The sequence below is a fragment of the Fringilla coelebs genome (assembly GCF_963513975.1).
Source record: "Fringilla coelebs genome assembly, chromosome: 3".
Taxonomy (NCBI): Eukaryota; Metazoa; Chordata; class Aves; order Passeriformes; family Fringillidae; genus Fringilla; species Fringilla coelebs.
The window spans coordinates 83,893,407-83,907,328 of record NC_140030.1 but is presented as its reverse complement, the minus strand read 5'-3'; the positions used below and the strand labels follow the sequence as shown (position 1 = coordinate 83,907,328).

The 13,922-nt window shown below is 41.6% G+C and overlaps 1 protein-coding gene across 2 annotated transcripts; it reads right to left on the bottom strand.

Annotated features, from left to right (window-relative positions):
* Window positions 1–967: 967 nt before the first annotated feature.
* RNF8 (ring finger protein 8) lies at window positions 968–13,853 on the bottom strand. 2 transcript variants are annotated; one of them, XM_084203575.1, is made up of 8 exons: window positions 13,553–13,853; window positions 11,110–11,238; window positions 8,848–9,588; window positions 7,702–7,764; window positions 7,241–7,330; window positions 5,967–6,074; window positions 4,804–5,008; window positions 968–2,991 (listed from the first exon to the last, which is right to left on the bottom strand). In XM_084203575.1, exons 1-8 carry the CDS (start codon window positions 13,640–13,642, stop codon window positions 2,846–2,848), a joined length of 1,572 nt encoding a protein of 523 aa, XP_084059701.1. In that variant the 5' UTR covers window positions 13,643–13,853; the 3' UTR covers window positions 968–2,845. The 2 variants fall into 2 exon arrangements, with proteins under 2 accessions (XP_084059701.1, XP_084059700.1); XM_084203574.1 differs by having other exon boundaries at window positions 2,812–2,991; window positions 4,797–5,008; window positions 13,553–13,750.
* Between the last annotated feature and the right edge of the window lie 69 nt (window positions 13,854–13,922).

Genomic DNA, 13,922 nt, shown 5'->3' with positions numbered 1-13,922 from the left:
GTTCTACCTCCTATACTGTTTAGTAAATAATTCTGATTAAGATCTTTTTGTCCAATCATTATCATAATAAATCATACATATTTATATATCTGGTCTGCCATCCTTAAATCCTCCAAGACCAAGTTGTATAAAGGTTCATTTACACCTATATAATCCTTTACATATGAACTACTGATGGTCTGGGGCTAAGATTGGATCCAGCCGCATCCAGGCTCCTCTCTGAGAAGGATTTTAGAAAGCAAGGGGCCCTGTCTGCACCTTGTGACTCAATGGGAGGGCTTCTTTAATAACTAAACTTTGTCTGAAGGTCCCACTCTATATTTTTCTTGCACGAGATGGTCAGATTGGTCTTGAACTCCACAGATCTGTATGAGGTAAACATTCCTCTGTGATGGTCCCCTTTTACTAGCACCCCTTCCCAACTCTTCCACTGATGCCAACAATGTATTGCTCTGAAAGTGTCTGATTATCACACTACCTAACAGCTGCCTTCCAAGGGAAAACACCAAGTCTTGAACCTGTCCTGCATCATCTGTGACTAGCTCAGTTGTAGCCTGACATCTGGAAGTACTTGATGCCATCCCAAGACAGGTAACAGTTCAGGGCATCATATTTCCATGATATTATGGGCACATCCACGTAGAACCAAGTAACAACCAAGTAGAAGAAAGGATCCAGACCTTAGAGCAAAGGAGAGCACACTGCAGATTTACAGGTCTGCTTTTGTCAGTGAAAAGCTTTTGTACGTGGACAGTATAATACTTAACCTTGGTCTGTGGATATTTACTATGCACCTACTAGTAAGAGCAAAAATAATTTGGAATACACCACTTACATTTTTCACGTTCTAGTGAAAAGAGGACACACTCAGAAACCAAACCAAAGATTACCACTCTGTTAGCAGGGGAAATATTATCCTTCTCTGCAATATGCATAAACACCAACATAATAAAATAAATATGTATTTTGCAAAATGAAATGAGAAAAAAAGCACAGCAGTATGGAAGAGATACAGAGTCAAAGAATTCACAGTCCTACGCAACCAGAGTATTTTCCTTATCTTCTTCATCGGAAATGCCTGTTCCACATCAGCCTGTTTCATGAGCATTTTGAGGAATGCTCTTCTCATTCTAGAAAGCATCTATTCACAAAAGAAACTCTCAAGAACACATACAGAAAATGAACATTAAAAGAGAAAGAAGAATACAGAAGATGTAATGTCTCCTTCACAAAAGAAACCTTATACTTAAGTTTTAAGCAAGCTGCCTGGCCCATAGATCAGGCCTCCCTTGTTTGAATCCTACTGATCAAATTTGTCACAATGCACTACTTCCTTATGACATCATTCATGCACCTTTTTTATGGGATCTTTCTTGGGGGAAGCAGGTAAGAGGTATGATTGTAGCTATTAAATTAGCATTAGGGTAGTCACAGTCTTGAAGGATTGGGCTGTCTTTGATCAGTTCCTGAATACAAACACCTTTCAATTAACTTTACAATAATCACACTGCATACAGCAATCAAAACACGAAGCAAAGTCATTAAATTAGATAGTCTGTTTTCTAAAAAAAGTCTAAAGACAACTAGAAGACATCTCAGTGGCTGCACCAAAGAAGACTAATGCAGAAATGGATTTATATTTTTGTTCTTAAACAAAATAAACATAGAAACAAAAAGGTATATACAAAGAGCCAAAGAAATATTACAGATGAGAAGGGCTTCCCCATCCTGTTCTCACAGTGTAAGAGTCCTTTCCATGTAACAGCTAAGTCGAAAGCATAAGTCACTAGAAAATGGAACTCAACAGACAAATACATGATAGGATGAGGTAAGACTTGATCAATCTCTTATGAATTGATGATGAATTGATCAATCTCTTATGAATCTCTTATGAGTGATTTGGCATGAGGGTAGTACAACCCACAGCTCAACAGCTATGTCTTGTAAACAATAAAACTAAGTGCTTCATTCTGTATCTTGTGGTTGTCTACAGATGCTGCTTTCCTACCCTGCCAACAGGACGTTTCATTAATTTGGAGAGCAGCACACCTGCAGATGCAGAGGTTCCTCTCTTGCTGCTGATTATTTGTTTTTAAATCATTGCTAAAAATTTCTGGATGTGCTGCTTCGCAGTTCTAAAACCCTTTATGCGAAAACCTGAAGAGGGAACAAACCAAAGACACTAAATGAAAAGAACACTAGCTAAAGACTTCTGGAAAATTTAATCTCCTCTATCCCTATCTAATGATAAATGGGCGACATAAACAGAGCAAGCCAATGGCCAGCAGCTAGCTTACAATGCACTTGCAGCCAACAGTGTCCATATCCCACCCTTTATCACCCACAATGCCAAAGGCCTGGGATGACTCTAGTTGCCATATGAAAATCAAGAGGAAAACCCACATTGGCACTTTTTCCTGCTACACCTATCTCCGCCCTGCTGGTGGGGATGGCCAAGTTCTCAAAAGGCTTGGGACATTCCCTCTGCTGCCTGAAATAAGGGATGCTGATGTAAACATGTAATCATTAAGGAAAGGGCAATGATGCAATACAAACTCTTTCATTACACTGAGTAGGTCACAAGCTAACGTGGAAGTTTAGGGTTTGTAAGTCAATTAGCCAGCATAATGGCAGTCTGTTCTCTCATAAACCCAATTTTGTTTTAGAGATCAAGCTTCTGTGCATTCATTTGGAAAACAAGATCTTTCTTCCAAATGCTGCTAGTTTACAGCTCCAGCCTCTTCACAGGTCCTTCCAGGTGCGCAGTCCACTCCTCCAGCAGCAGTCAACCAAACACCATTAGGTTGGTTCTAGGCAGCACAGGGGCAGTCTGCAGTAACAATGTTCAGATAACATAGTAGCTTTCACTATAGGAAGAATCCTCCTCAGAGTCCTCACTGTCACAACTGCTCACTGACAAGATGGAGTAGGTGGTAGAAGGGACACCGTTGTCACTATCTGTGGCTGGCTTCACCATCACATTCTGTTTCTCTGCATTCAAAACACACAGATACAAAAGTTAGCTGTGACCACTGTATCCACAAGTGCTAAATTACTACTTGTCTTTGTATTTTAGCTTCTCACAGTCAGTTTGCAATAAGTCTTTCAAGCTGCAGGACATAGGCCTTTTTCATTTCAGTTTTAAGCATAAAACGAGTTATTTGTTTGCTTGTTTTCTTAAATGCTCTAAAGTGTTCTATATGCCTTTTACTATTAAGGTAACACAGGTGAGGAGGAGACATTCTCCACCCCTTCACACGGACACAACTGGCAATGGAAGTGGCTAACTATTTCAGTGTCTTGCCAGGTAAGAAAAGGAAAGAAAAAATGTGGTAAGGGGTTCTCAAACAAGTACTGATTGTTCAGGACATTTATAGCTTCATCAAAAGCTATTTAAGACTGCAAGCTGACCTTCTAGTGCTGGCGCTACTAAGACTCCTAGAAAGCTTTCATAGAAAGCCTTGACAACTTCTAAAGTGCCACTTCCAACATCGTTCTTCTTTCTTAGGAATTAATTTTAAATAGACAAATAGTTATCTTCATTTCAATCAAAATGTTTCCATCACTGTACAAAAAGAGGCACAGAAACCATTTCACCTTCCAGCTGAAGTGTGTCACAGTAAATTTAAATTATTTCCTACTGGTAGTCATTTCTGAAGGTAGGCTATGAACTCATTTGCTTTTTGTTTGAACACGGATGAAGACCATTGGTGTAGCACACAATGGGCTGCAATGAAGGCACCACTTCAGCTAGTGCCCATCAGCTACCTGAGCAGACACCTAGGAGCACTGTGGCACTCTGCAGATGCATGCAATGCACGAGGGCTGCCTCAGTTCCACAGAGGCAAAAGCAATTCTCGTAGCTGAGCTGGGCAGCCTCTCAGCAATGCAGCACTTCCTGAGGGAATCAGACTGAAAGGGTAACATAGGTTATCATTTCAGGCTTGAACTAGCACTCCTTAGTGATGTCATTCTATGCCACCGTGGCACATCTGAAAGGTGTCAAAAGCACCTTTCTTTTGGTAAAAATACAATTTGATACACTGCAAAATTAAGGATCATGCACTCATCTCTATGAAGGGAAAACAAAACAATTAACAGAACACAGCAATAGAAATTTAAGGGGTAGCAGGAAGTGACATCTACATTTCAGCACCTAGATACCAATGTCAAGTGCTCTAGAAAGAAATTTAGAAGGAAGCAGACTAGGAATAACCCACACTGGGGTTTTTAATAAAGCAATCACCATCAGGCACAGTATTTTAGCAATACCCAGGCAAGATGTTATGCCTGTAAGCCACAGTGGCTTTAATTCCACAAAAATAAACATGTCAGAGCAACTATCAGTTCAGCCATACTTACATGATATACCAGTGTTTCTTTCAGAGATTTCCTACATAAATTCAGCACACAGAAAAGAATTCAGAACTTCTTGTCAGGTCTGCTGAGTTTCTGTAACGTACTCCACAGTTTAATCAAAAGTGCCTGGTAAATTTTTCAAGGACCATTCTATGTATTTTTGCTTTTATTAAGTGATCTCTTTGAAAGAGCATAACCTTTAGCATGGTTAAACTAAGTTTTCCTGCCAGACCGTGGAATTCATACAGAAGTCTTTTTCCAAACTTTGTACTAATTTTATTTTACTGTGCAGTAAAGCTAGTTAGTCGAGAGATCTTATTATTATTTTTTCAGTGTTTCTGCAGCATTCCCTGAGCATCTTGGTATATAGGTGCCAAAGAAAGGTGTGCAAGATAGATGGAATAAGAGATTGTACTCATCATGCCACATCCACCCACCTCTCACCTTTCCGCTCTCTGATAAGGCTCAGGCGATGCTCTTTCATTTCCACATCCAGTTTTTCTACCATCCTGTTAATGCAGTTATCCAGCACCAGAGAGCGTGTCTTTGATTTGATCTCCTGCCTGCAGATAGGGCACTCCACTTTCCGTTTCGTCCACTCATTGATGCAGTAGGAGCAGAAGCTGTGTGCACAGTTCAGAGTGACCGCCTGTGGAATTCAGCAGAAGGACACTGGTCACAGCGAGCTCGCACAGGCACTGTCAAGCAAAAACGTACTGAATACAGGGAAAGGGACTGGAGAGCCCAAAGCCTTTAGAGCCCTAACAGGAGTCACACATAAACTCCCCTGTGCCAGAGGTCAGGCAAGCGTTACAAGTCAGTTAATGGAGTCACTTAAGTCACCGCAAGTCAGAAACAGGAAAAAGTAATTAATTTTATTACAAGTTACTCCAACTTGAAAAGGATAAATTATGGAAAAACTCAGATACTGCAAAATAGCATCTTAATTTACTGAGAAACCAGAAATTAAAATTTCAGCTAGCTCTTAAGCCACTGTAACAAGACTAACACATCAGGTTTCCCATAGTAAAACAATAATGTAATAAAACTGACCTTGTAGCAAAACATAAACAACAGTCTACAGGACAAGCATAGCCTATTACTTGTAGAATCAAATAAAAACAGGCCAATTTCTCAAAGAAAGAGTTTATCTGAACAATATAAACATCCCAGGACTTGACTGAATACTGCACTTCCCTTCCTTTACTAACCTCTCCAACAGTCCAACTCTTTACTAACCTCAAACAGTCCAACTCTAGCCAATGTAAAGCAAGGTCCACTACGAAATAATTCTTCCCAAGCAGCTGTCAGCAGCAACTCAGGGCACCAGTTCAAAAACACACACAAGTGTTCCAAATTTATGTGCATTTTAGGATTAAGCACTCTTATCTGCAGGTAGAGACATTAAAGCTGAACTTGCTGTTAAGGAAAGAAGAGTCAGAGCAGACAGAACAGACCTCTGGATCAACTCTTTCCCATAAGAACTCACTGTGAGTTCTGTTAAACAAGGTAAGAAAAGAAAAGGGCTTAAATATTGTGTTACTAGAGCTATGGAAAGCTTCTCAAGTCTCTTTTTTACTGGCAAATGCACACAGGTTTAAACATACCTCGATAAAGTGCTCAGAACAGATTGTGCACTGCAACTCATTCTCCAACACATCATTCATCTGATTCAACACCTCTTCTTTTTGGGCTCTCACCTTTTCCTTCTCCTCCTGGTGGAAAAGTACATGTTGTGTATCAACAAAGAACAAGATTTTTCCCAATTGGCAGGAGTGTGTGCAGGGGAAGAAAATCATACTGCAAATCTCCACATATCAAGTGGACCGGGTATCTATCACATACCCAGATCTGTAGTCTCTTTCCTCTTTGTAGTCTCAGCAGTATTGACAATATTCCCACCCACTATGGAGAACTTGGAAGAGAGAACAGTCATTGCCAAAATTCCATTCAGCCTAAAGGAACTACCAGCTGATCAATCTCTTCAGAATCTTTTTCAACCTGCTCCTAGCAAGAATTTGGCTTTAATAATTTTTTTTTTTGTGTCTGATATAAAAAGCAGAATACCCAACAGACTAAACACCTCAAATGCTAAAAAAAAGGAAGCAATAAAATTTAAAACGTTTACTTGCATTTAGCAATCTAATAAACTTTTTGTTTGCTTGTTAAGAGTTAAATTAGACTGATTAGGCTAAGTACCTGCTCTATCTTCTAAAAATAACAGGCAAATTCTACTAACTGAAACTATAGTTGAAACAGCAACAAATTTCTAAAGATCACATTAAAAAAACAAATCAAACTGTCAGTGGTGGATAATGTGATAAGTTCCAAAAGTAAGACACAGGAAAGGATCTCCTTAATTATTTTCCACTCATCACTTTGTGTCAAGGCCAGGAAGAACTGTGGCTTATCTCATTCATTATTAAAATTCCACGTTGCTTCAGTCCTACAATCCCTTATAGAACTGCTGTCATAACGCAGTTTTACTTGAATGCACTTTAACTGAAAATTAAGCACCTCACTTTTCAAACACTTTTTGTCGGTGGATTTTTTCCCTGTTATTTCTGGCTTGATTTTTTGTTTGTTTGTTTTCCAAAGAAAGGGTGCAATGGGCCCATTTCTCTTCCAAAATGCACTGTTCAGCTGCTATGGACTTTCTTTATGTTTGAGAAAGATCTTATAACAACTGTTCAACACCAATTTATAAAGAAGGGCAAGGTGCCTCCTCCCCCAGTGTCAGCTGCCACCTCAAAACACAGAAATTTTGCACTATAGGAGGCCAGGCAGAGCCAAGACAAATGTTAAATAAACCATCTCCTCTGCTCATGCAGTATATCATGTTTCACTTATGAATAAAACTAAGAATGCAGTTATTCCTTACCTTTGTTTCTTCCAGTTCCTTATTCTTGGCTCGAATTATCTCCTCAAAATCTTTTTTATTACGATTCAGTTCTTCCATCAAAGCACGATGCTGTAACAATACCATCCCAGAAGTTATAAGAGTACCATTCTAAGCTATCCTATTAAAAATACATGATCATAGTCATAAGGTTCTGCACACTCATTTCTCCTGTTCTCCTCCTAGAAGTGCAATACATATAAGTTGAGGTGTTAAGGCAGTTTATCCTTAACTTAAAATTGGAAGGCACTGCCAGTTATTTATGACCTTCCCAGGGCCATCACATCTTGCATTCCCTCTTCCAGGTTATTCTTTCACTTCAGTTAGGTTTTACAGTCACCTAAGGGAAAGTTCTTGTCTTCTACCATGAGGCCACAACACCTGGAAAGATTTAAATATCCAAGTTACACAGTTAGATCAAACCCACACTCATAATCACTTGCCTCTTGCAGGACCTGGGCCAGCTGCTCCTTCAGATTCTCTTCCCCTTGTTGACACTTTTCTCCCTGGGTGGGGTAAGAAGTGGGGAAATAAAAAAAAAAAAAGACTTGAAGAACATAAGAGACAGAAAATTACTACTCTGCACACTCTCTTTAGAGGATATGCTTAAAGAAACAACACTGATTTTCAACAAACAGCGAGATGTTCCACTCTAGGGTTACGTGTGTACAACAGAAATTAGAGCTATCATTTACTGTGATGAGTTAAAATGGATATATCGTTTACAGTTCTATATTTGGAATACCTCCACATTATTCTAGCTCAAAAGGCACCAGCAAAGAGATCAGCAACAGCTTAAAAGCTGCAACTCTGTCTTTGAGTACATTCAAAGACTTCAGAGATACCTAAAGCTCCAGGTAAATGTCCTATTGTTTCTAAGGACACAACTCCAAAATTTCAGTACTTCTGATACTGGCATCTTGCCTTTAGCAGTAGACTTTAAGGAAGTAACTAATAAATTATTAGCCTCACTCCAAGATGAATCCTCACTTTCTTTAAACCTGATTTTGAGCAGTCTCAAGTTCAAACAGATTTCTGTCTGTTACCAAAAAAGCAACGTATCACATATACTTACTGCTTAAAGGTACTTACAGATTGCAAGAGAGGGTTTTTTGATAGTAGGAAAATAATCTCCTTCCCTCTAGGGATTAAGGCATGCAGTATTTCATTGATTGTAAAGACAGTGCACTTGCCATGCAAACTGGGCTTTATTTCAGCCATATACTGAGAGAAATTCACACTCAGAGTGATTATTTTTCTATTTGTCCTCTCTATAAGCAAGAGAAATCAGGCAATGGCTTTCATTTTTTTATTTAAAAGCACACTTCTTTACCAACTGAAATGCTTTATTTTGCACCTTTTTCTGAATTCCCCATGCAGCCAAATCTCTTGTGTCTCTGCACTTTCTTTTGGTACGTGCACTGTGTTACGTGCTAAGTTAAATACTTCCATGAAAACTTTAGTAGGGGTAAATCACACAAGCACTATTTTTGTTACTGTATAGTTCAAGAGCTATTTTGGATCAATGCCTTACACGAGGCATTCCGTCAAAGTGAAGACATAGGCCAAAATTACTGCCACCACTATACCTCTAGCTTCTGCTGCTCTTTACAGAATGTCCTCTCCAGCTCCTCCACCTGCTGCTGCTGATGCTCTTGTTCCATGCAGAGTTGGTTCTGCAACTCCTGCAGCTCCTGTTCCATTACTAGGATCTCCTTCTGATCACACTTCCTGCGCTTCTGCTTGACATTTAGAACTGCAGTCTGCTTCTCCTGCACTTTGACCTTTAATTTCATTGTATCTTCTAGAGATTTCCTCAGCTTTTTCAAGCCAGTCCATGACTCTACAAGACCGGAGCCTTTCTGGTCCTTCTGGGGGACAGTCACGGCTTTCTTGGAGTGAACAGGGCTACCATGCACTGGAGCACTATCCCCCTCACTGGGCCCAGGAGAAGGCAGCTTGACATCTATCTTCTCTGTTAGCCGTTTGGCCTCTTCTGCCTGTCCCCATAATTTATCTAAAGGTTCATTGCCACAGGACATTCTGTCTCTTTTGCATCTGGAGTTAGAAGGGCCTTCTGATTCACATGTCTCCAATTCCTCCAAACTAAATTTACGTTTGGGTCTTGAACTCTTAGCTTTCCCCAGGTCACTTCTTTGGGCTAAAAAGGGTCTAATTTTCTCCCATTCGTCTTTAATTACTTCATACTCATATTCAGCAGTTTCTTTGTTTTCCAAAGGCACTCCCAACTCAATACGGTCTCCTTCAGCAATAGGATAGACTTTTGATGGATCCAGGCGCTGTTTATTAAGCCAAACTCCATTTAGACTCTGCCAATAAACAGAACCACCAAAATTTAATATGTAGTTAAGCATCGTCTCAAAGTTATTTCTGGCAACTGTAAACAAACACAGCCAACCTCCTCAGTGCTTCAATCAGAACAAGCCACCTCTTCAAATAAACCTTGTAATATCCAGTTCATTGGCTCAGTGTTGCATTTATTACAGTTACTGCACTGTATTATTTATTGCACATTATTCTTGCATTACAGATTTTGTGAACAAGCACCAAGAACAACATTCTGATATTCATGCTTGTGCAGAACGAAAACAATGAACTCTGAGGGGAAAAACCTGCACAAGAGTTTCAGAAATAAGAACTAAATAATAAAAAGACTCCACAATAGATCATTGTCAGGAACATAGAATACTACAGTAATTTTTCCTGACAATTAATGTTACCTGAAATTCTAGAAAAAAAAATAGGAAATAGAAAGACGCATTGGCTATACTCCTTGAAGAATACAAAGTTTTTCATTGATACAAAGAGACTGTAAAGAAGGAAAATGTTCTTCTAGAGATTATGTTCCAAGCACAAAAAAAGGTTTCAAAATTAGCTCAAGAAATAGTTTTCAAAACCAGCAAAACTGGTCTGTGCTCAGGATGAACTGCAGAAATACTGGGAACTGACATGTCTCAATGAGATTCAATGAAACAAGCTGACCAACTGGTCAGCAGTGAAAACAGACAGGAAGTGTTAATAGTTAATCTATGGTAGATGTTTCCTGCCATCCACTAATATTAGGTTTTCAAGTTTATACGTGTACTACAAGAGGGTTTTGTGTAAGAGCAGTGTAATTTTAATAGTAGCCACTCCATTCCTTTCTGACTAATCTGCTGTCAACCCCAACATCCTTCAAATTTGCATGACGTGTTGAACATTTTTGTTCTACCAGTGTTGTTTTAAAGCAAATTACTCATTTCACTGTTTTCAGACCAGTTGAGAAAGTGGAGAGATCATGATATAAAAAGCAGATTACTGAAGTCAAAGTGAGACCCAGTTGAGGACTGACATCAACATTTTATCCTAATCAGCTGAGGAGAACTTTCAGGAGAAACTTATTTGAACACAACATGAAGCATGATTTTTCTAACACTAGATTCTTGTTGAAGTTGATTATAATTAAAGCAGTTGTGTCACTACAATAAGGAGTTGCACTTTATCTTTTCATTAGCACTACAAGAATGTTATCCTTTTAAAAGGATAAAATCCTGTGTCAAAATTCATATAGGATATTTTTTAAGAAAGCAACACCAAACAGGTTCAGAGACTGCAAAGTGTCCTTGGCCAGGCCACGCTGGTCTGAAAAATGCTAAACCAAGAGGTGGATCTACATACAGAAAGTAATCCAGTTTGAAGTTTGCTGCTGGAAGTGCACAACAGGTAAGACACATTCCCAGGGAGCTTCTATCACACTTATGCTATACCATAGCCCATACATTGCTAGATCCAAAACAATGGATTCTATTCAATGAATCTCAGAGTACAAGGTCTCCAATTGGTCTCTGTACCTTGTTATCCTTGACAGTCCACTGCCCTTCTGCATTCTGCTGGAAGACACAGTGCTTACGAGAGATCATCAAGGGACAGGTTTTTGACACCAGCTGGTACGTGATATCTAATCCTCGGCCAATAGTCACCTAAAAATAAAGTAGTGTAGTTACTGCAATCAGTAATGACATGGTAAATTCAGTTTATGGCATTTCAATTTAAGTACAGCAAAACTCTAGATCAACATCTTATGGTTATTCCAAAAAGTTTGGCATATCATGATTCTTTTTTTCATTTAAATTTAAGAGTATGTAGAAAATGGAAGCTGACAAAGTTTGAAGTATTATCTTTCTCTCCCACTGAGGAAATTTTGATTTCTCTGAGGCACATTACAACCTCAGTTTCATGGAAATCTTCCTCAGCAGCAAAGCTGCTCAAAGCTGCTCACAGACAATCTGTGTCCCACCTCAGTCATTACCTAACCAAACACCATTTCTTCAAACTAGCACTATCATGTGTGGTCTCAAGATTACTTCTTACACCCTCTTCTTTTGCTAGTTGCATCTGTTCAACCATTTGTGAACAGGAAAGATACAGGAAAAAAATAGCCCAGAAAACTGCCATCAAAAAAAGCACACACTCAACATTGCCCTAAATACACAATACTTTTGTAAATCACAGCATTGATCTTATGGCTCAGAATCTAAGCTACATGCAGCTCATAACCAGTAGTAAAAGTGATCTAAGTAACTAGATTAGACTCTAATAGTATCTTCTGGAAGAAGGGACATAATTTAATTGTACTATTGCACAGTATCTTATTAAATCACATCTAATTTCAGATTGCCATGTAAAGCACATCCCTGCTCTCCCTCCCTCTGCTGCCTCCTCTGCACACTTCTCTTAATTCATGTGTGCACTGCATTATCTTGCAGTAATGAGCAGTTCTCACCTTGAGTTTAGAGCAAGAACTCAGACCTCCATGTCATAACCAAAGGCAAGGAAGCAAATTAAGATGACAAAAGCAAACTTAACCATGTTAGTGCCTACCTCTTAAATGTTCCATGTAGTTTTCTGTCAGCATGGATTGCATATGTAAGAGGTACAGAGACTCAAATGGACAAAGACTCCCTTCTTCATGGGGATACAAACATAAAATCAGCTTTCATTTGTCCCTGCAGTGGCATCCTCAGGGCCCAGTCACACACATCTGCAGGACCTCACATACCAATAGGAGTGAGAGCAAGCAGGGCCAGTCACAAAACTCCCCCCTGATCAAGTTCATTTAGCAAACAGGAGTCCAAGATGTTACCACTCACCTGCTAGAGTTCAGTGCTGCTCACAGCAGTACTGGCAAACCACATCCCATCCCCACATATCAGCAGTGTCCTTTGGCACCAAAGTGCTCACAGCACCAAGCCTGACAGGGTTCAAGAAGTGTTTGGACAACACTCTCAGGCATGTGGTTTGATTCTTAGGGCTATCCTGGGCAGAGTCAGGAGCTGGATTCAATGATCTTTGTCAGTCCCTACCAACTCAGGATATTCTATAATTATGATTTAAATCTCCAGCAAAAGCAGTTTGTGCCCTGTGGCCCAGCACACCTGCAGCACCAGAATGCCATCAGCCTCTCTGCTGCGAATGACAACCACTGTGCAGACAATCAGAGCAGTAACATCCCAAACTGGATTCCCTGCACAATTACCAGCGCCCTGGCTCTAAGTTATTACCTCCAGTCCTTCACCAAGGAGATCTGCACATCTCAGGGCTTCAAATCCATGATGGGGGAGTAACAAAAGCCTAACGTTTGGATGGGAGCTTTTTGCAGTGTGTGAGCACAAGGCCTTGGCCACAGCATCAGCCACACCACCTGATTTTGACCAGAACAGCAATCCTTTTACACTGCCCCAACATGAGCACACATCTTTGCTTGCTGGGCTTTAGGGAAGAGCACCAGGGCCCATCTTTTCGATTAAAAACCACGACCGCTGAGAAAACGGCTATTCCTGTACCGCACCAAAACATAACCAAAACAATTTAAACTTGACCTCGTTTACACCTGAATACCTAATGCCTTGGGTGCTGTTAACCTTGCCAAAGCATCGCCTTGTTAATTAGGCTTCGGACTCCCTTCGTCTTCACTTAAGCTACCATCACACGAACAACTCTACCTAAATACGACAGAAGAATGTAAAGATATAAACAAGCGAAGGCTCAGCCAAGGCGACTCCAGCGCCGGGGTCCGCCCTCCCCGCCCTCCGGCGTTACCGGGGCCGAACGGCGCCCGCTCGGGCGGCCCCCCCGAACGGCCCCGAACGGCGGCTGCTCCTTAAGCGGGACGAGGCGGTGCTTCTTCCTCCTGGGAAGCGCTGTAAGAAACCACAAGACCGCACCACACTGCGCCCCGAGAGCCGTGCCCACCCGCCCACCCGCCCCAAGGGGCCGGAGCCCGGCGCGGCTCACCTGCGTGCCGGCCTCCAGCAGGAGCCAGTCGCCGCTGGCCCCAACTCGGCGGAGGCACCAGGCCAGGCACGGCACCCCGCGCACCGCCATGGCGCCCGCCCGCCGCGATCGGCGGCGGCGATCGCTGCGGCGGCAGCGGGGACGGCGCTCGCAGGGGACGGGGCGGGGCGGGGCGGGATGGGACAGGACAGGACAGGACGGGACGGGACGGGATGGCCGCCCCGACCGAGCCCGGGCTGTGACCGGGGCCCGCGCGTGCGCCGCAGGACCCGCGGGGACTGCTCCCACCGTCCCGAGGCGCTTCCCCGCAGTCCCGCCGCGCTCCTCCGTGTCCCGCCTCCCCCTCGCACCGCCTCTTCCGGGCGCCCCG

Bases quoted from the DNA above. Each gene is read 5' to 3' on its own strand.
- RNF8 (XM_084203575.1), bottom strand. From the start codon at position 13,642: ATGGCGGTGCGCGGGGTGCCGTGCCTGGCCTGGTGCCTCCGCCGAGTT. The intron at 9,589-11,109 runs GTACAGAGACCA...GTTTATTGGCAG, and splicing joins GGACTGTCAAGGATAACAAG to AGTCTAAATGGAGTTTGGCT. The intron at 6,075-7,240 runs GTAAGGAATAAC...CTTTTCCACCAG, and splicing joins AGGAACTGGAAGAAACAAAG to GAGGAGAAGGAAAAGGTGAG.